The sequence below is a fragment of the Schistocerca americana genome, chromosome 9, assembly GCF_021461395.2.
Source record: "Schistocerca americana isolate TAMUIC-IGC-003095 chromosome 9, iqSchAmer2.1, whole genome shotgun sequence".
Classification (NCBI taxonomy): Eukaryota; Metazoa; Arthropoda; class Insecta; order Orthoptera; family Acrididae; genus Schistocerca; species Schistocerca americana.
Window position 1 is genome coordinate 197831000 of NC_060127.1, and position 22420 is coordinate 197853419.

The 22420-nt window shown below is 39.0% G+C and overlaps 1 protein-coding gene across 2 annotated transcripts in view; it reads right to left on the reverse strand.

Moving 5' to 3' along the window:
- LOC124551101 (zinc finger and SCAN domain-containing protein 31-like) overlaps positions 1–22420 on the reverse strand; it is a 185529-nt gene that overhangs the window by 108614 nt on the left and 54495 nt on the right. For both annotated transcript variants that reach the window (XM_047126030.1, XM_047126031.1), the window contains exon 4: positions 17408–17509. In XM_047126030.1, the coding sequence (XP_046981986.1) occupies positions 17408–17509 (102 nt within the window). The remainder of the gene's footprint in view (positions 1–17407; positions 17510–22420) is intronic.

Below are 22420 nucleotides of genomic sequence, written 5' to 3' on the forward strand. Positions count from 1 at the left end.
ATTACGCGAAAAAGTTCTCTTGTCTTGTTATACCTGGTTGCTATGGCAACACATCAGATCTTCTGCTTCGATTTCCTCTCAAAATTCCTGTTTTTGAAGTCCTGTCATGGTCGCCATGTTCTAACGCTTTAGATGACCCGAGGCGATGTGAAGTTTGATTGCAAAATTCACACCTCTCTCATTGGTTGACTCACGTGGTATGTACAGCTGAACTACTTCTCTTGATTTCTGGCTACGTCGAGCTCCAAAAACTACTAATCCAAAGAATACTGCTGGTTAACAGGAATTTATAAGACTCACTCTCGACTTTTGAAATAATTTAGCACTCGAAGAATACTTTTAGTCCAGTCTTGGTATATTACAACTTCCATAAATAATATATTCACCATTTCTCACATCAATATTTGAATGTTTACAAGCCAACTGATTCGTCTCGCATTAGACTCGATAAAATACATCTGCAATAAAGTTGATTTAACAACCACATAATTTATGAAACCGTCTTGCCTCTAGCGAGTCCAATATGTGAAGTACTTAAAAATCTATAATCAGTTGTTCATTTTTCTTTAACAACAATCACAGTCACTAAAACAGCAAAGAATACTATATAATTACTTCTTGTTCTTTCATCACGGCTTCTGTGGCGCTAGCGGAAAACACTTGTTGGCGTCGTTCGACCGCCACACTTACAGTCTTCTCATAACGAACTTCCAACCTGCACACAGAAACAGGTGCCACAGTAGATATGTTTCCACTTTCTCACTTATGTTTAAAATATCATGTGTTCGAGACGGTAGAAGGGCAAGTACTTCTAGAATTTACACGGAAATTCACACCAGAGACAACATAAACACCACATGACATCACTCAGCGCAATACTGACAGTGAAAGAGAGCATTTGCGAAGGCTGTTCATGTTAACAAAGAGTTCAAACATAGTATTCTGATCACAGAGCTGGTGCAGATGGCAGAATCTGTTAATGGCCAGAGCAAACTGAAATTTTATGTTCCTGACAAAGATCATACTGTAAGTTCTGCACACTGTGGGAACTGTAAAATAGAAAAATCCTTGTACAAACTTTTCAAAATAAATATTATTCACTCATCAATATTTAAATAGTGATACGGATATTTTGTGTTAATTATAACACAAAATAAATCAGTTTTAATGATGCAATGTGAAATCAGCAATTTCTGTGAAATGTAATGAAACTTCCCATTTTCCCCTGAGTAAAAATGTCATAAATCTAAGATCAGCAGATTACTAATATTGGTAACTGACAGTTATTTATTGTTGAATTTGGATCGTGACCTCTTTTCTCAAAGTTGAGATTTGCATATCATCTTAAAATGACCAATCATTTTCTACATAAGGACCAATGCCCTAGACTAGACATCACATGAAAATATCCTACTTTCAACATTCCAGCAACAATTTTATTGAATGATGTCATGAGCGTTTTGCACAACCCATTGTACCAAAACAATGATGTGCGTTAGAGAGGTATTTAATCTGGTGCATCAGTGAAACTTTACGAGAGTGACGCACACAAGTAAAACACAAAAAATACCAAATATGACAAATACACAATTCCAGTTAGCAGATTTTCAGTTTACTACTTCCATCAGATCACAAGAATAATATAGTACATTTTTAATTAAACTTTAGCTATTTGGGTTAATGTACATGGAAAACTATCTACCGTGTGGGTACCCATCATTGCAGGAATGATTGTCGGACCAAGCAATGCAAAATTCCCATCGTTAGGAGCGGTAGTGTCACGATTTGCCATTAGACCCCGGTACTGCTATCGTGACACAGGGTTGAAACACGAACATCAGTGTGCATTACAGTTGCAGACAGTTAACATGGGATTGGACAAGGTCAGCAGGACTTTACCCGGAAGCCCATTTTAGCAAAACCGTAATAGTGCTGCCTCCCTTCGTGAGTATCCGTGCGTCAATGGAATTCAGTAGGTCCTTTTCCACACCACGGTTTGAAGAACACTATTCGGAAGCGAAAATTAACCCACTGCTGTCCAGGGCATCTCCAGATACACCTTTGCTGGTCATTGGGGCTCAATTCGAAGGAGGAATCATCACTGAAGACAATTCTACTCCAGCCAAAGAGATTCCAGGCTGAAGATGTGTCTGAGGATGCCCCGGACAGTTGTGGTATAGCAATCTGACTGTCGCCCACAATACGGCACGGCAACCTAGAGTGATGGTGCCATTTCTTTTAATAGAAGGATCCCCTTTGGTTGTCATTCATGGCACCCTTACAGCACAGGAGTACGCTGACAATATTCTGTGCTCTAATTTGTCGCCCTTCACGAGAAGCCATCCTGCACTTACATTTCTGTGAGATAATGCTCACCCCCATGTAGTGACAGTTTCTACTCCTAGCCTTTGTGCTTGAGAAACTCCACCTTAACCGGCAAGTTCGCTGGATCTCTCCTCAATTGAGAATATTTGGAGCATTATTGTCAGGTCCCTCCAACCAGTTTGGGATTTTGAAGGACTGATGCATTACTGACTTGCTCATTTTGTGAAGCTCTTTCTCTTGAATAAATCATCCATTTTTTCTGAAATTTTAATCAGTTGTTTGCATTTGTATATTGCATCTACCGATTTCCATCCCAATCAGATAATTCTTTCATTATACTTAGGGTAAAATGGTACAAGAGTTCAAAATCTCAGGAAAATAGGTGTAAACTATAGGAGAAGATGGGTAGTGTATAGGGTGATCAACTCTCCCAGATTTCCCAGGATCACCCATATCTGAACATCTTTTTTTATAATCTCTCAGCTTCTGTATTTGCATGCTCATTGGGCATTTTTAACCAGTTTTTAACTTTTTTTTTCTCTCTACAAATATTTTTCGAGCATTTAAATTTTATGTGCACTGTCAGAATTCGTTGAAACATTGGATAGTAGAGAGAACTGGTTCTATATCGACGTTATGTCTATCGATTATCTTAGAAATTGTCAACCGACGCCTGTCCATCAGATGTAACTTCATTTGAGTGGTAGTACTTATTGTGAATTGTGGTTTGAGATTTTGTGACGGGCAGTGAGGAGGCAGCTAAAGCGCCACCAAAAAAGGAAACAAAGTATATGTGTATGTATCTTATGAAGCAGGAACCTTTATATTCCTGGATTTGACCAGCACAGACAAATGCTTATACTGCAAACAGTTCCAATCTGTAAATGTGAGTTTAGCATCACACAGGGCAGCAAGAACAATAGTTTACAGTACACGAATACTTCAGGCAGCAAATTATTACTTTGTGTTCTAAAAAAAATATATCTTAATTTTCAGCAGGTAGTAATTAGTAATTGGCAGTTTTCTGAATTAACTTCTTGTATTTCCTTGTAGGTCACAAAAGCAAAGCAAATGATGTTACTACTTCATCCAAGATACTCTCTTCAGCTCTCCTCAACTGAGCAAATGCCTAAAAAGCAATGACGTGAAAATCATTGCTGGTGAACTTTCATTAGTCTGACACACAGTAGAACACAATCTAAGCCACGGGACCTCGGACTGTGCGATCAAACTTTCAAAAAACATGTTCAGTTAAGCTAATGTGTCAAAGAAAACATATTGGTGGAAAACTAATGCTGAAATGATCATAATGAACATATTGGCCCCAAGAAATGTTAATGATTTTTTGGAAGTTTTAAATGACCCCAAAAAGTATAGCATATTCTTTTCTTTAGCAACAAATACCATCAATCACTTAAACAAGAAATCGTTACCAGTTGTAATACGAGATTTTGACCCCTTTAGTGGAATTTAAAACAAATTGTTGGATTTCACAAAACAGGCAGATGAAACTGCAATGGATCTCCATACGCTGTTATATATATAATAACTAAATAATAACATTCAAATAAGCTGAATGTCAGTAACATATCATCATACAGTGCTGATGATTTCAATATAAATTATGGCAAGCATCAATGAGTCACGAAACTATTAAGTAATGAGAATGAAAAAGTCCTCCAGGCCAGTTGTTTTGACTATGTGCTTCATAATGCCATGAAACATGCATGCAATTGTTTACAATATGTAGAAGTTGAAGTTTTAGTATTGAAAATATATAAGAATTTTGTTTCTGTTCTGCCAAACGAAGGGATACGTTAAAATATTTTTTTAATCTGTTGATAATGCATGGGCTGAAATCTTGCAACATGTAAATACTAGATGGTTATCTCTCACACCTGCTGTAGAAAGGCTTTTAAAACATTGGGAGCCTATAAAAATCAAACAATAGAAACTCCAGGTAGGAATAACAACAATGTAGGATAAGATAGAGTGCAACTTATTGTACAAAGGACACGTCAAGTTGCAGACATGCATGATTAAAAGCCATTCTGGCCCAAGATGCTGGAGTTGACGGTTGTGTGTGTGTGGGGCGAGGGGGGGGGGGGAGGAGGGGTGCACACATGTCTATTCTTTCTTCACTGACAAAGGCTGTGGCCAAGAGCTGCATGGAGTGTCTTTTAATCGTGCCTGTCTGCAATTTGACACGTCTTCTTTACAGTAAGTAGCAATCAATCTTTTTCCTACATTGTTGCAGCCTATAAAAAGCTTTTTTAAAATCATAGACTGTCCTAAAGTTTTGAAAAAGTATTTTTGCAATGAAAATACAGAAGTTCAGGCTATTATTGCTTTCTTTGTGAACTTTGGAAATGTTTTCAATCAAAACACAAAGTATTTGGAGATTTCTGATCTTAGCATTATGGAATCTCAAGGAGCTGTACAGTTGCTAATTAGTAAAGTTAGACAGAGAAAGGAAGATATATTTTCTGGCAGTGGTACTCATAAGTTGTTAGCTACTGTTCTTGATTCAAATTTGAAATCTACTAGTGAGAACAGGTTCACTGAATTCTATGTTCTTTATATTCTTACTAAGTTAACAAATTTGATGATAGTTTAAAGTGTATAATCCCACCATGTCTACAAAGGGAATTAACATTCAATGGCACCATGAAGTTGTGGAATGTGTCAAGCTCGGTTGTGTAAATGAAAATGAATTATATGAAGAATTCTGTAGTTCTAATGATGCAATTAAATGTGCTGTCCGTTTAGAGAGAAGTGTTAGCAAGAAATTCATAAAAGTTTGAACAACTTTGAAATCAAATAATGTGAATTTTGAGGGTTGGGTTGGGTTGTTTTGGGAAGGAGACCAGACAGCGAGGTCATTGGTCTCATTGGATTAGGGAAGGACGGGGAAGGAAGTCGGCCGTGCCCTTTCAAAGGAACCATCTTGGCATTTACCTGGAGCGATTTAGTGAAATCACAGAAAACCTAAATCAGGATGGCCAGACGCGGAATTGAACCGTTATCCTCCTTAATGCGAGTCCAGTGGTGAATTTTGAAAATTTAGGTAAGCTGGTAGGTTATGTTATGAATATACCAGAAAGTAATGCTCACACGAAGAGTATTTTTCTTATGAATAATAAATGGGCAGATGTAAGGAACAGAAGTAGTACAAACCTAATAAAATCTGAAATGCAAGTTGCCATGAATTTTCCTTGTTGCAAGATATGTGTAAGTATTAGCAATGTGTAATTAAACAGTTATCTTTTACAAATATTGCTTTGGTTTTTGGTGAAATTTCACCATGCTCTTCACCTCCTTTATTTATTGTCAAGAATATAAATATCTCCCTTATTTTCTTTCAAAAGAGTTGATCACACTAGTAGTACACAGGGATTATAATTAAAGTTAGACTTTCAAAATGCTGTAGAAATAACACCACTGGTCGAATGATGTCAAATTGAAATGGAATATTATTGGAGAAGGGGCAAAACGTATGGCAGAAGAAAAAAAAAAAAGTGTTAAAGGTGATCAACAGATGGCACTGTATGTGTCAGAATACATAAATGAAAACACCTGTCATACGCACGACCCACTGAAGTTGGTATAAACACGCCAGATAACATGGCTTTTCCTCCTTTCGCACCTGCGATGTTTGCCATGACTGTCTCTCAATGCCGGATCGCGCTCTGCTTGTAAAGCTGTATTACAAGAATGATGACTGTGCACATGTTGCTCTGCAGAATTTCTGGACGCTGAAGGGTTTGAAAATAAAAGTGTTGGTCTGATGACTGCCTTGGGTCTGGAGAAAACGATTTGGAAATTTGAAAAGATGGGTACTTTTGGTGTGCAACATGGTAGAGGGAGGAAATGAATTGATTCATCATAAGTGAAAGTAGTGGCCACAGCAATGCAGGAGGTGACGAGTGATGGTGTGCAAATGTGTAGTGCATGGAGAACTGCTCGAACATTGGCCATATCCGAGAGCAAGGTACGCAAAATCCTACGAAACATCCTTCTTGCTACACATTCAAAATTATCCATGTGCACAAGTTGTTCCCTGTTGACCTGCCAGCAAGAGAGACTTTTGCTTTGCAATTTCTTGCTCGAATGGAAGTGGACAATGATTGACCATGGAAGATTCTGTGGACAGATGAAGCCCACTTCCATCTGACAGGATATGTCAATACACGGAACTGTCGAATATGGGCAATGTGAAATCCACACACAAATCAACCAGTACCACTTCATCCTGAAAAGGTCACTATGTGGCGCGCGTTTATGGCACCATTTATCATAGAGCCACATTTTTTCGAAGAGACAGGTGATTCTGGTTCCATTATCTGTACCGTCACTGGTAAGCGCTACGAGTGTCTTTTGCCCAACAACGTCATTTGAGCTCTCCAACAGTGTGGATGGGATCATTTTTATGCACCTCCGCACATTGCAAATTCAGTTAAGCAGCTGTTGAAACGCCATTTCTGAAATGCTAGAATTATCAGATGCCATTTCCCAACAGCCTGGCCATCCCGATCAACTGATCTTAATGTGTGTGGCTTCTGGCTGTGGGGCTATCTGAAAGACGTTGTGTTCACTGTTCCAATTGCAAACTTAGCTGTATTGAAGGCACGCATTGTGCAGCACATTCTGAACATGACCCTGGAAATACTTTGATCAGTTGTGGAACAAGCTGTTTCTTGGTTTCAACTTGTTGCATATTGAACATATTTTGCACCAGTCACATGGAAATTAATAATCCGATTTGATTTTGATTGATGCTTTTTATATGGTTTTTGGCCTCAGGACAATTAAAAACCAATGTGATTGATGCCTTTTATGTAGTTTTTGGTCTCAGGATAATTAGAAACCGATTTTTCCCATCTGACATGATATGACCTTACCGTGGTGGATAGAGTTACGCAGCTAACACTATCACACCTGTACACCCACGCACACTGAGTAGTACAGTTGGTTCAACATCAAACGTATACCATAGGCTTTGTGGTATGATTCATTTGTCATTTGTAGTCCACCACTATTAAATTATGATGCTTACCGTTTCATCTATTTCTACATTTTTAACTATTTATTTTTCTTCTGGCAAACATTTCCCCCTTCTCCGATAATACTCCGTTGCAATCTGACACCATTCTGACCAGTGGTGTTACTTGTATAGTGGTTTCAAAGTTTAACTTTAATTATAATCACCCTGTATGTAGCATGCACACAACCAAGAGAGAACCTTAAGAATGGAAGAACCAAAAAAGATCTTGGATTAAAAAGAATGTAAAGAGTGTAAGATAGGGAGGCAGTCATTCAGCCATACTGTTCAACCTACACATCAAACGAGCAATGGCAGAAATAAAGGATAGGCTCAGAAAAGATATTACAATAAACGGTGAAAGGATACTAATAGTACGATTCGAGCTCCGCCATAGCCGGTCCCAAGCCCGGTTGAGAAAGGAGGAGGGGGAGGAGTAACACCTCGTTAAAAAACCTTGGTTCACCTGGCCCGGGTGATACTACCTCGTGAGGGCCCCTTGCCAGGGACACGGTGGAGACCTCAACGGCAGTGAAGGCGGAGATGAAGATCATCGGTACGGCAGAACTGGCGGAAGAGGCAACCTTGCTTTTTGGGATACTATAAAAGCTATCGTCCAAGCTTACTTGGACAAAGGGCACGACGGTTCCACAGGTTAGTGGCGATAACCCTACAGCGTCTGTTCCACATGTTAGTGGCGGCTGATCTGTAAAACTCAGAAGTGGAACTCTGAGCTTAGCCAGACTGAAATCTCAATTTCAGTCACAAATCCAGTCCAATTAAATCAACATGGATACAGCACCTTCAAAGACAAATTACCCCAGTGGGTCAAATCCCACGGTTTAAAAACCGCAAGTGGTCTATTCGGATTCTGGGGAGACCACAGATGTGTGCATGGAGGTAAATCGGAGTACCTCAAAACCCCGTAATCACAAAATCAAACCAAAATCTAGAATTTGGCTAATGACATTTAATGTAAATTCTCTCTTAAAAATGGGAAAGCTAAAAAACATCCTGGACAAATCCAGAGAACGTAAAATCAAAATTATTGCATTTCAGGAGTCACGATATACAGATGAAAATCTTTTTGATTCGGAAGGATACAGGATATACAAAGGAAAACCTGGAAAACGAGCCATGGCAAATTGTCCACAATTTGGAACTGGATTTATAGTAGATACATCAATACTTGATTCAGTCGCAACTTTCAAATCTTACTCGGGTCGGCCCTCCACGATGACAATAAAATCAGCTAATAAGATATACACCCTAATCAACGGACATGCACCAACTAACATCACTAACAAAAACAAAATAGAAGAAGTAGAAGAATTCTGGAACCAATTAGACAATAGTCTCCAAAAAATCCCAAATAACCATGTCAAAATCCTTATGGGCGATTTCAATGCACAAATCGGTAAAGAAAAGAAATATCGATATTGGGTAGGTAAATGGTCAGGGCATACACAGACCAACCGGAATGGCATGCGACTCATTGAAATCTGCAAAAACCATGACCTATTTTTCAAATCAACATTTTTCAAGAAAAGAACCTCGAAAACGAAAACTTGGATCTCACCTAATCCATTACTAGGTGAATATCAGTTGGATCATGTAATGATCTCCCGCGTAAATACAGTAGAAATCATGAAACTTAAAGTCCTTAACGGACTAGACCTAGATTCCGACCATTACCCAACAAAATTCTCCCTAGATGTCATTCCAGAAAAAAGAAAATTCACTAAGAAATCTCCACACCGTAAATATGATGTACAAAAGATAAATGGCAATGAACAATTTACAAAAGAAACGCAAAATTTAAAACCACACAATTGGCAACAACTGCAAGCAGGACTTTTAAATGCAGCTGAAACTGTAGCACCGCAAACAAGAACACGTAAACACCCATGGTGGACAGATGAGTGTGACCAACTGATAAATCTCAGACAACAGGCGTGGCAAAATTGGTTGTGCAACAAAAATCAAAAGACCCTGGAAGATCTCAAAGATACCAGGAAAACAGTCACAAAAGCAATACGAACAGTCCGTAAACAACACGAAGACAAAAAATTGCAAGACATAGAAAATGATTTCAAGAAAAACAATTCCCAAAATTTCTACAGAGTATTCAAACAAAAATTTACAAAGTACTCTCCTCCATCACTCCAGTTCAAAAATGACCATGGGGAAATTGCTCATACCAACACCGAAAACTGTGAAACTCTTGCAAAACACTTTTCTAAATTACTGAATTGTGAAAAGCCTGCAGAAAAATTTGAGTTCCATCGTACACAACGAAACCCAGACTCAAAGCCACCAAGTTTACAAGAGATTAAAGACATAATTCAGACACTGAAAAATAACAAAGCATCAGAAGACCAAATCATCGCAGAATTATGGAAAAATGCAGGAGAAAATCTTATTGCAAAATTCAAAGAAATTATACATGAAATCTGGAAAACTGAAAAAATCCCCACAGATTGGAAGACTGTAATCATACATCCTCTGTACAAAAAAGGAAGTAAAACAGACCCCGACAACTATCGTGGAATCTCTTTATTGTCAATAACATAAAAAATTCTGTCTAAAGCCCTACTAAACCGCGCAGAACCTCAGCTGGATTCAAAACTAGGCGAATACCAAGGTGGGTTCAGAAAAGGTTGATCTTGCGTAGAACAAATCCTTAACTTGAAAGACTTAATGAAATATTTACATAGTACTTCAAACAAAAGTTATGTCATCACGTTTGTCGACTTTAAAAAAGCATATGACAGTATAGACCGAGAATCCCTTTTTGAAGTATTAGCAGAATTTGGACTAGATCAGAAAACAACAAACATCATAAAAGAAACACTCACGGAGACCAAATCCAAAGTAAAATTTACGGGAGAATTGAGCACAGAATTTGAAATAGACACAGGAGTACAACAAGGGGATGTACTGTCCCCAGTGCTCTTCAATTGTGCTCTTGAAAAAGTTGTTAGAGAATGGAAAAAAGCAGGTGCACCAGCACACAGACTGGGACCAAGACATAAGGGCATAGAATTACACTGTTTAGCATTTGCTGATGACATGGCACTGATCGCACAAGACATTACTGATGCACAGAAACAGCTAGAATTATTACAAGAACAGGCAGCTAAAATAGGATTACAAATTTCATTTGAAAAAACAAAATTTATGACTGATGTCAAAGATGCACCTTCTGATCTCAAAATTGGTAATAACTACATCTCTCGAGTAAAAGACTTTAAATATTTAGGTGAATGGATTGCAGAAAATTGTAATGAAAAGAAATCTGTTGGATCAAGAGTCCAGAAAATGGAGACAGCGTTTCAGTTAACAAAAAACATTTACAACAAAAAGAGTCTCTCGTGGAACTGCAAAATACGGCACTACACAACAGTAATTAGACCCGAAGCTCTCTACGCATCTGAGACACTAAACCTTCAACACAGAACACTAAATGAGGAATTAGAAGTGAAAGAACGTAAGATAATGAGGAAAATCCTAGGACCAAGAACTAAAGATGGGGTACATTATCCAAAACCCAATGCAGAAATATATAAAAATATCTCCAAAATAACAGACACAATGCGCATGAGAAGAATCCAATTAATGGGGCACTTAGAAAGAATGGACTCAAACAGGTTAATGCACAAAATCCATACATTTTTAAAGAACAAAACTACAAGACCGAACTGGTACAAACTGACGGAAAAAGACCTGAGAGAATTAGGGTCTCCAAACCTACATGATAGAAATGAAATCAGAAAAATCACAAACACACGGGGTTTTGAGGAAGAAGAGAGAAAAACTAACTGACATACATGGTCTACGCAACGAAAGCTAGCCCATTCGTTGTTTATGAAGGAATACTGGGTGAAAAGGAAGGCCAACAAATGTTGATTACGCGTGGCCCTAAGTGATCCATCCGTGAAGAAGAAGAAGAAGAAGAAGAAGAAGAAGAAGAAGAAGTACGATTCGTTGATGACATTGCTAACCTTGGCTGAAGTTAGGAAGAACTGCAGGACCTACTGAGCGGAACCAACAGCCTCATAAGCAAACACTACGGACTGAGAACAAAATGAAGAAAGACAGCAATAACGACAAGTAGCATAAATGACATTAGCAACAAACTTCACATTAAAATTAGTGACCATTAAACAAATGAAGTAAAGCACTTCTGCTACCTTGGAAGCAAAAATCACATCCTGAACAAAGTAAGGAGGACATAAAAAGCAGACTGGCACAAGGGAAGAGGGCGTTCCTGGCCACAAAAAATCTACCATTATCAAACATTGGCCTTAATTTGAGAAAGAAATTGCTGAGAAACTGCATCTGTAGCACATGAATGTGTGAAACTAAATCACATACTGTGGGAAAGGGAAAAATCAGAAAAGAAGTGAACTGATCAAGCAGTTCTACTCAGAAATTCATCGATCGAATACAAAGAGGTGGCTGAATAATGGACATCAATTTTATTATTTATAGTATTCATTCCCTGAAATGAACTGTTCATTTGAAAGATATGTATCATTCATCACAAATTTAGCTAAGCAATAAATATATTGGGAAGCCACAGCTAGTAACCCCAGTTGCTCAAACATGCCTCTGCGTGATGTTCTTGAATTTACAACACAAATAATTTGTATTGCACACTTTTGGACTTGCAAAACTTCAGTTTCACTTGATGAGTTACCCCAAAAAATGATCCCGTGTGGCATTATGGCATGAAAGTTAAGTGAAGCAATACTAGATTTTTTTTTTTTTTTTTTTTTGTATCAGCGAGACAGCAGCCACAGACTTTTCAGCAGTTAGGTGGTATGATTCTATCAACTGAATTTATTACCGACGTGTAATCCCACAAATGTAACACTGTCAACCTCTTCTATCTGCTCATTATCAGTTTCAGGCATTTACTACGTAGAAATCTCTTTCAAGTTCTGAACTAAGTATTGTGTGTCTTTTCAAAGTTTGGTGACAAAGAACTGGTTTAGAACCAGTAGTGTTAGATTCTACTGGCATGCCCATGACAATTACATTAACCAATCTTTCCAATAGTATACTCGAGTTACTATTTACTGCAAAGTTTTTATTATCAGTAAACAAAATAAATTTGGCATCTAGTGATAATACTTACGAAAGGTAGCTAATATACATATTATAAAGTAATGGCCTTGAATACTAAGTAAGAACATGGGACACCTCTTTTTGCATTCCCTATGTACACCTACAGAAGGAGTATACATCACTGGTTGGTGCATCTCCTTGCTACTCAAAGTCATTCCCCACTAAGCTACTTTTGCCGGAAGATGAATGTAACATTCTACAGCCAGCTACTCGATCTTCCTCTACTTTACACAGATGTCTGCAACACACCAGTGACGGACAGTCCACGGGGTGGACGTCCCAGCCGTGTCCACTCGTCAGGAGACAGGTCGTGAATATCTCGCACCGTAATTCCTAGGACGCAGTGACTGCGCACCGTAATTCCTAGGACGCAATGACTGTCACTACCTTACGGAAAGGAGATTTATAAGCGGGAAGGGACTTGCTCGATATCTTACGCAGACTCCACTGTGGATAGCAAATGGCTTCGTCCCTACTTGCAGGAGGTCATTCTTACTTACGAGACTGAAGAAAGTGACTTCACGAAATAATGTAGATCGAGAAGTAAAAATTGACATACATGCTCGAAATGACGTGGGATTTTACTGAAACCACACAAAGTGCACAAAATTACTAACAGATGGTGCTTCATATAAAACAAAAGCAATAATTAGCATAACAACTGATTTCTAGCAAAGAACATGCTCCTTTTAACAAATGCTTAACATATCAGCTGTCATTCATCAACAATGCCTGTAGCCAGGAGATAACACTGTGAACAGCACTGTACAACATATCAGTAAGTAAGGTGAGGTACTGTTGTCAGAGTTTGTCTTTTAGCGTCCCTAATGAGGTCAGACAACTGCAGTAGATTAGCTACTTCCGGTAACTCCACAACAGATAATCAAACGGAGTGAGGTCTGAGGACCTGGGAGGACAAGCGTGACGGAAGTGGCTGTTCAGGGCACGATCCTCGTCAATCGATGTCCACAAAGAGATCTTTCACAAGTGCGTCCCGCAGAAAAGTTTTATCTTCCACCCGAGTGTTTATCGGCCTCGTACCTGTCACACTGACTGTTTGAAAAAGGGCACCCACCATACTGTGATTTTCTCACCACACAATGGACTTCCACAGCAGTTTCTCAAATTCTACGGATGTGGACACTGACAGGCACACAGACTGTGAAATTGGCTCTGTCGGTCTGCAACACATTAGACAACTGATCGTCACCTACCCCAAATGCTCTCACGAAATCGATGGCTAACAGTTCACAGTTTGTATGGATAGCACTGGAAGGCAAGACTTAATACCCTTCAAATAGCAGTGAATGGAATTCCAAGTGTGACCTCACTACACAGAGATGAACCTGCTACAGTCTCCAGTTCTTCCTGAACTGTCTGAGCAGGAGCAGCACTCGTGTATTGTCACCCACTACGGGACCGATCACGTGAACAGACTGCTGCTTCAAACTTCGTGATCATTTTATTTGCAGCAATGCTTGTAACAGGAACTTTGCCCATTCAAATAACATTCTTATTACAATTACAAAGCTACTGCAGCAGGTTTTTCACTGACAATGGCTTTTCTGGTGAAGTCAACTCACTGCGACTGCTGGCATATCTGACTCCCTCTTTAACTACGACTCATTTTATACACGATTCTCACACAGCATCACTGACTTCTTGTTGTCCCATACCATCTGTTGGACAGTTTTTGCACTCTGTTTTTGATTTCAATAATACCCCATGTCATTTCAGGCACGTGTGTCAAGTTTCATCTCTATACCTACGTTATTCCACAGGTTACTGCATTTTCAAATGTTAACAGATTTTGGGTCACCCTGTTTCTATCAGTATTAACAAAAAGAGAGCTGAGAGCAGCCCCCACTCACATATGAATACTATTTAAATGTGAGGGAGACAGAGATATTAACCGAAGAAGAAAGGATAAATGCATGAAACTATAAAAGTATCCTAACCACCACCTGCATTACTAATGGGCTGGCGATAGCTGAAAGCACGTGGGTATGCTAAAATGCTATAAAAGGGGCGAGTCCACGAGATAACGATCGAGGTGACAGAGGGAGGTGATTATAGCAACTTCTTCCCACGCGGCTGAACGTATTACGACTCGGCAACAACCGACTTAGTGTTGCACACTGAGTGAAAATGGTGACACCTGTACAAAGTGACGTTACTAGTATCTTCTGCCCCAGGTAATGAACAGCAAAACTGTATTCAGACTAAAGGTGGCAACTTCAAAGATCAGAGTGTGTTTTCATTGTAGTTGTCTAGCTGCAACTGTTGGACCCAAGAGAAGCTGGGAAAAGTGAGACTGGGGTGGCTGTGTTCTGGTGTGTTACATCCTCACAGTGTCTACTCTACAATGAGCTGCTGACCTCACAAAATACACCCAGTACCGACAGCTCAGAGAAGCAGTGGCCGAGGACTATCGACTGCAACTTGAAAAATAGACATCTTCTGTCCACAGAGATTTCACATCCGTCCTTGCCTCCGAGCACTGAAACACAGTACCACTGCAGGTCCTCGAGGAATCAGAAAGGAGAAACTTGAATTGTCAACAACAATTAACTGTTGCAATCATCTTGAGCAAACAATTAAATCATCTCAAAAGATCACATATGAAATTCAATAACAGTATGCAGTTTGTCGGTAGGTCACAAATTTGTCTATTTTAGTCTTCTTTCCATTTTAATTTTTATATGGGGAGGGCAGATATAGGGCAAAACTGTGAAACAATTTGAAATTTTTTTAAATTGGGTAATTTATTGAATTTATTCTTTAAAAATAATGTTGCAAACGTTTCATAATCAAATTCTGGGACAAAATATGTTTTAAAAAACTATGTTTGGGTGTCTGCACCTGCCATCCCCTTTCTTACTATGCTGTGATCCACACCTTCTTTACACTAGAAATTTTTTGTGCATTAATTTTTTGTCCACACAATCAAAATGAACAGCAGATGACACAAGAAGGCTATGAGAAAGATTTTCCTTGCTTGTTCCTTTGTTTACAATGTGGCTTTTAGAAGATGAAAAGCCACTGGGAGATGTTGAGAGTGACAGAGTAGGAAATTCACACTTTACAAATATATTATGGAAAAGCTATCAGGGATAACTTACACAGTGTGAAAACAATGTAGCAAGCCATGTGGGCAATATTCTTTCACAAATTTTCCACAGATGATAATTCTTAACATTCCCTTTGTGACATATCATGGTGCAAATATCTTCAAGCAGAAGCCAGTGGAAAGCCATACAGCCACAAACATAATTTTCCACTTGTTATTTTAGATGTTATAAAACAAACTTTCAGGTACCTAGACAATCCTGAACTGCTGAAAAAATGTGTAGATGGGAAAACACAGAATACAAATGAGCTAAAATCACTGTATACGGATGCATTGTCCAAAAACAGTATTTGTGTCCTCAATTGTTGTGAAGATAGCTGCATGAGATTTCTGTCTAGTGTTCAATAGTGGAAATGTAGGTAGAATTAAATGCCTGCAGAGAATAGGCTTCCACCCACGTGCATTCACAGTGAAGATATTCAGAAGCATCGACAAAGTGCGACTGGAGAAAGCTCAGGCAGCAAAAGAAATAATGCAAAACTTGGCTAGGCAAAGGAGGCAGGGGAAGAGGTTACTCCAGAAAGATAAGGAAGAAAATAAAGAATATAGATATGGGCAGCATTACTCAGTAGAGGTATAGCAATATTGTCAAAAACTGCAATACTGTCAAAAATTGCAATAAAAGTTTTAAATGCAAACTGCCATAAACTGACTTTTTTGAGCTACAATGCACCTTTTCTCAGGAATTATAAAAGCTAACATCCTGCAAGTTGGCATGGTTCTAAAGAATTACTAGGCCTAACTGAATAATCCTGTGCGGCACTTTTCCGCTATCTTTTCTCTGAGAAAAGTTCTCCTTTAAAATTTGAGAAAAATAGAGTGGTCCTGGGTAACACAAAACTGAAAAATTAATTTCATACCAACTATGACGTTAAACAAAAAACTGTTCCACACATTTTATGAACCTCTTATGCAGATGTAAACTGTGAAATTCCAAATGTATGTTTTTGGATAGGGTCCGCAGTTAGCAAAACATAATTTTGTTTTTTAACCCAAACATGTTTCACTGCAGTTGCAGCATCTTCAGTGGATTTTTCTGATGTGGTAAAAAGATAAAAAATAGAAGCCCACTGAAGATGATGCAACTCCAGTGAAAGATGTTTGGGTTAAAAAACAAAATTGTGTTTTGCTAAAGGCGGGCCCTATCCAAAAACATACATATTGTTAAAGCAAACAGGGAAAAAAAGAGCTTCAACCCCAAGATGATTATTCACAATAAAGGATGGCAGCCAAAAACAGTTGCAGTTGGCTGCCATCCTTTATTGTGAAGAATTTTAACAGTTGCTGCTGCAGCCATGTTTAAAATCTTGGCAAGATGATTATTGTGAAATTCCAGTTTTATTGCCTGACTGGTTTACGAGAGATGGTACATAATAAAAACAATGGTAATTAAAAATTCAAATGCTTATAAAATGTATGGCAATGCACGTTTTCAAACAAAAACTGCACAGAATATCAAGCATTATGTTCTATATAACTGTCTCAAGTTTTACTATTTTAGCTGTAATATTTTTGGAGATAAATATGTTTAAGTACAAGAATGCATTTTGGACTACATCTGTCCTTAATCTGCATTTAAAGTTCAGGGAACCTCAAAACAAATTATGTAACATGACATTAAGTTCACAAGCAAGTTAGTCATTCAGAATCGGCCCAGAATCTACAATGGTATATATGGAATATTAATTATTTGGAGTTATTTCATATGGGCCTCACGCAAATGCACATTCCTGTGTATCAACTATTGAGTCAGTGTGTTACAATGGAATGTGACCCACCTGCCCAACATCTTCGCTCACTGCTTTCTCGTCTTCCTCGTCCTCCATTTTCTCAATATTGAATGTGCCAGACACAGCAAAGTCTGCTGAAGGTGGACATATCTGAAACAGTTGAAAGAAAATGTGCTATAAGGCAAGAGATAGGGTATGACAAACTGTTGAGCAAAATCACAGCAGCCCATTTCCTTTGATTTCCATATATCTAACAAGTGCAACACAGCAACATAACTTAAATAAATGCGACTCAGGCAGAGTGATAAATCAACAAGAAGGAATAGCATCTTTACAGGGATTGCACTAAAATGTATAATATCTCAAAAACAAACTCTACTTGTTGTAAATATTCATAGAAGAAAACAACTGTAACTGAACCTAGTGAACTAATATAGATTAGGAGGTTACTTAGTAGCAAACATCTACTTTAAGCAACAAAATAAAGGTGGTGGTGTGACATTTTATATAAGTAAACACATAACAGTTATAAAATGTGTTCATGAACATCGCATGATAGAAGTACAAATTGAAATGATGAGTAATGTGTTCCACAGTAATGCTCTTAAGTCAGTGAAGCATAAAGTGATCATCCTGAGCACTTTTGTCTGCAAACAGAGTACCTAATAAATTCAGCTTTGCCAAAATTGTCAAAAATTCTGCAGAAATGAACTCCAAAAATGCCAAACATTAGCTTTTCAATACACAATAGCATAGTTGAAATGGGATTTTGCATATCAGATGAAGAGATCTGATGACAAATAGAATGACTTCTATTCTTTGTCAAATAACAACAGTAAAATCAGGCATTGAATCATTCCTTAAACTATAAGCCTACAAACGACATCTATCAGAAATCTAAATAAAAGATTTTTCAAAAGAGCTAGAAAAACAAAGCTGGGATGAAATATATAAGGAAACCAATGTGAATATGAAATTCTCTAAATTCTCCATATTGTTTAAATTGAACTTTGAAAAGGCATTTCCAAAAGTATGCACGTCTGTACCAACGACTCACAAAAACAGATGGATAACAGCAGGTATTAAGAAGTCCTCCCAAACACTTAAACACCTCAGTTCCATGAAAAAGGTTCACAATGATCCAGAATTCTTAAATTTCTACCATAGATACAAAAAGATCTATAGGAAGCTGCTGACTGCTGCAAAAAAGTAATTTAATGACAAAATAATTTATAATGCAGAGAATAAAAGCAAAACCATCTGGGATGTTATAAAAAAGGAAACAGGAGAGGCAAACAAATGCAGAATAACATACTGCTAAGGGAGGGGGATAAGGTAATAAATTATGCACAATAACAGCAAAAATTCCCCAAAACAAATATAGCATCTGTAAATAATGTTGCACTAAATACACTCCTGGAAATTGAAATAAGAACACCGTGAATTCATTGTCCCAGGAAGGGGAAACTTTATTGACACATTCCTGGGGTCAGATACATCACATGATCACACTGACAGAACCACAGGCACATAGACACAGGCAACAGAGCATGCACAATGTCGGCACTAGTACAGTGTATATCCAACTTTCGCAGCAATGCAGGCTGCTATTCTCCCATGGAGACGATCGTAGAGATGCTGGATGTAGTCCTGTGGAACGGCTTGCCATGCCATTTCCACCTGGCGCCTCAGTTGGACCAGCGTTCGTGCTGGACGTACAGACCGCGTGAGACGACGCTTCATCCAGTCCCAAACATGCTCAATGGGGGACAGATCCGGAGATGTTGCTGGCCAGGGTAGTTGACTTACACCTTCTAGAGCATGTTGGGTGGCACGGGATACATGCGGACGTGCATTGTCCTGTTGGAACAGCAAGTTCCCTTGCCGGTCTAGGAATGGTAGAACGATGGGTTCGATGACGGTTTGGATGTACCGTGCACTATTCAGTGTCCCCTCGACGATCACCAGTGGTGTACGGCCAGTGTAGGAGATCGCTCCCCACACCATGATGCCGGGTGTTGGCCCTGTGTGCCTTGGTCGTATGCAGTCATGATTGTGGCGCTCACCTGCATGGCGCCAAACACGCATACGACCATCATTGGCACCAAGGCAGAAGCGACTCTCATCGCTGAAGACGACACGTCTCCATTCGTCCCTCCATTCACGCCTGTCGCGACACCACTGGAGGCGGGCTGCACGATGTTGGGGCGTGAGCGGAATACGGCCTAACGGTGTGCGGGACCGTAGCCCAGCTTCATGGAGACGGTTGCGAATGGTCCTCGCCGATACCCCAGGAGCAACAGTGTCTCTAATTTGCTGGGAAGTGGCGGTGCGGTCCCCTATGGCACTGCGTAGGATCCTACGGTCTTGCCGTGCATCCGTGCGTCGCTGCGGTCCGGTCCCAGGTCAACGGGCACGTGCACCTTCCACCGACCACTGGCTACAACATCGATGTACTGTGGAGACCTCACGCCCCACGTGTTGAGCAATTCGGCGGTACGTCCACCCGGCCTCCCGCATGGCCACTATACGCCCTCGCTCAAAGTCCGTTAACTGCACATACGGTTCACGTCCACGCTGTCGCGGCATGCTACCAGTGTTAAAGACTGCAATGGAGCTCTGTATGCCACGGCAAACTGGCTGACACTGACGGCGGCGGTGCACAAATGCTGCGCAGCTAGCGCCATTCGACGGCCAACACCGCGGTTCCTGGTGTGTCCGCTGTGCCGTGCGTGTGATCATTGCTTGTACAGCCCTCTCGCAGTGTCCGGAGCAAGTATGGTGGGTCTGACACACCGGTGTCAATGTGTTCTTTTTTCCATTTCCAGGAGTGTACAATGAGGTTACTTCCAACCACAGAGAATGAAGTCAATAAAAGTGATCAAAAACTAAAAAATAAAAAGTCAGTAGTCTTAGACAAAGTAACTGAAACAATGCATAGGGGTTATACAAGGCTCCTTAACAAATATAATAAATGAATCCTTCACATCAGGGACATTTACAGAGCAGCTAAAACAGGCAAGAGTTGTACCTTTGCTTAAGAAAGGTAATGCAGGAGACATAGAAAATTACTGGCCCATTTCTCTGCAGTCAGAATTCTCAAAAATAATAGAAGCAATTACAAAAGACAGATTAATGAATTACCTGAATAAATACAATCTTTTAAGCGAATCACAATTTGGTTTCCGAAGTGGCAAAAATACAGAGTCAGCCATAGTAGAATTCACAAAAGTTGTACTTGATGCTCTTGATAAAGATGAGTGTGTCAAGGCATATTTTTGGATCTTTCTAAGGCATCTGATACAGTCGACCACAAGATTCTATTAAACAAATTAAGGGCATTATGAATAAGAGGGTTAGCTAATGACTGGTTTCAATCATACCTATAAGATAGGGTACAAAGAGTAGAGATAACACATACTTCAAATAGATCTAAACATTCAGTAAAACACTTATCAGAATCAAAATACATTAATATAGGGGTTCGCAAAGTAGCATATTACGACCAATACTGTTCCTGATATACATCAATGACTTTCCCAGTAGTGTTACTCATGGTGAAAAAATTCTCTTCACTGATGACAGCATTATTATAGTCACTGAGCAAACACGAGAACCCCTTGCCGAGAAAGCAAATGAAACTCTCAAGGAAGTTTATGGTTGGTCAATAAGCAATAAAGTGACACTGAACATAAAGGAAACTAATGGCATGAATTTCAGTTTGAATTGGAAACATGACAATGTTAAATTAAATGTAGATGGCACCTCTATTCTAGGAGTGAATATTGATTCTCAGTTGAAGTGGTGTGAACACACAAAGGTACTTGCAAACAGAATGTCATCACATGTTATGCACTTAGAATCCTATCATCAGTGTGTAACATGCAGTGTCGTTTAGTCACATATTACTCATATGTACACTCAATTCTTAGCTATGGAATTCTTTTTTGGGGAACAAATGCACAAAATATGAACACAGTTTTCAAACTCCAGAAAAGAGCCATAAGAATAATAACCAAAAATACTAGTGGAGGTCATTGTAAAGATGTGTTCAGAACACTGGGGATTTTAACTGCTCCATATGAATACATTTACCAGTCAGTTGTACACATCAAAAATAACATTGCTAATTACTGCACAAACAACTCTGTCCGTGACCATGCAACAAGAGATAGACTCAACTTACATTTACCAAGAAAAAAAATAAACATAAAACTCAAAACAGCATTTTCCACAAAGGAATAAAACTGTACAATAAATTACCAAAAGAGATTAAAGAAATTGCCAAAATACACTTATTTTAAAAGGCAGCTAAAAAGTACCTGTTATGCAACACATTTTATACATTGAAGGATTACTTAATTAAAACAGAGTAGGGGTTTGATGAAGAATGTTATGCAAATAAATAATAATACCAATAATAATGATTATAAAACATCCAACATTCCACATAACAACTTCAATTTATGTTTTTTTTCATTCTTTCTTTCTAGAAATACTCACCCCCAAGCTATGCATAGCATAATACTAACAGCAAATGGGAAGTTGCGGTACAGAAAATGGCCCAGAGATCACCAGTGTGCATGTGTGTGTGTGTGTGTGTGTGTGGGGGGGGGGGGGGGGGGGGGGGGGGGGAGTGAAGTGTTATGAAACAATCTGTGCACAGTGTGTGCAGTGACTGATAGTGAGATATGAGTGAACAGTGTGGCATTACATTATTTAATAAGTTATTTGTAAAGAAAGTACTGTATATCGGGAGTAAATCTAATGATTGCCTCTAACTAGAATTTTGTAAATATATGTGTGCACGAATTAGCTTATTTTCAATTGATCTAAACTTGTAAATACTTTGACATGTCCTATAGCCTTGTAAAAAGACATCTACAGATGAATACCGTATTTACTCGAATCTAAGCCGCACTTTTTTCCGGTTTTTGTAATCAAAAAAACCGCCTGCGGCTTAGAATCGAGTGCAAAGCAAGCGGAAGTTCTTAAAAATGTCGGTGGGTGCCGCCACAACTTAGTTCTGCCGTCGAATATATGTAGCGCTACACAGGCATG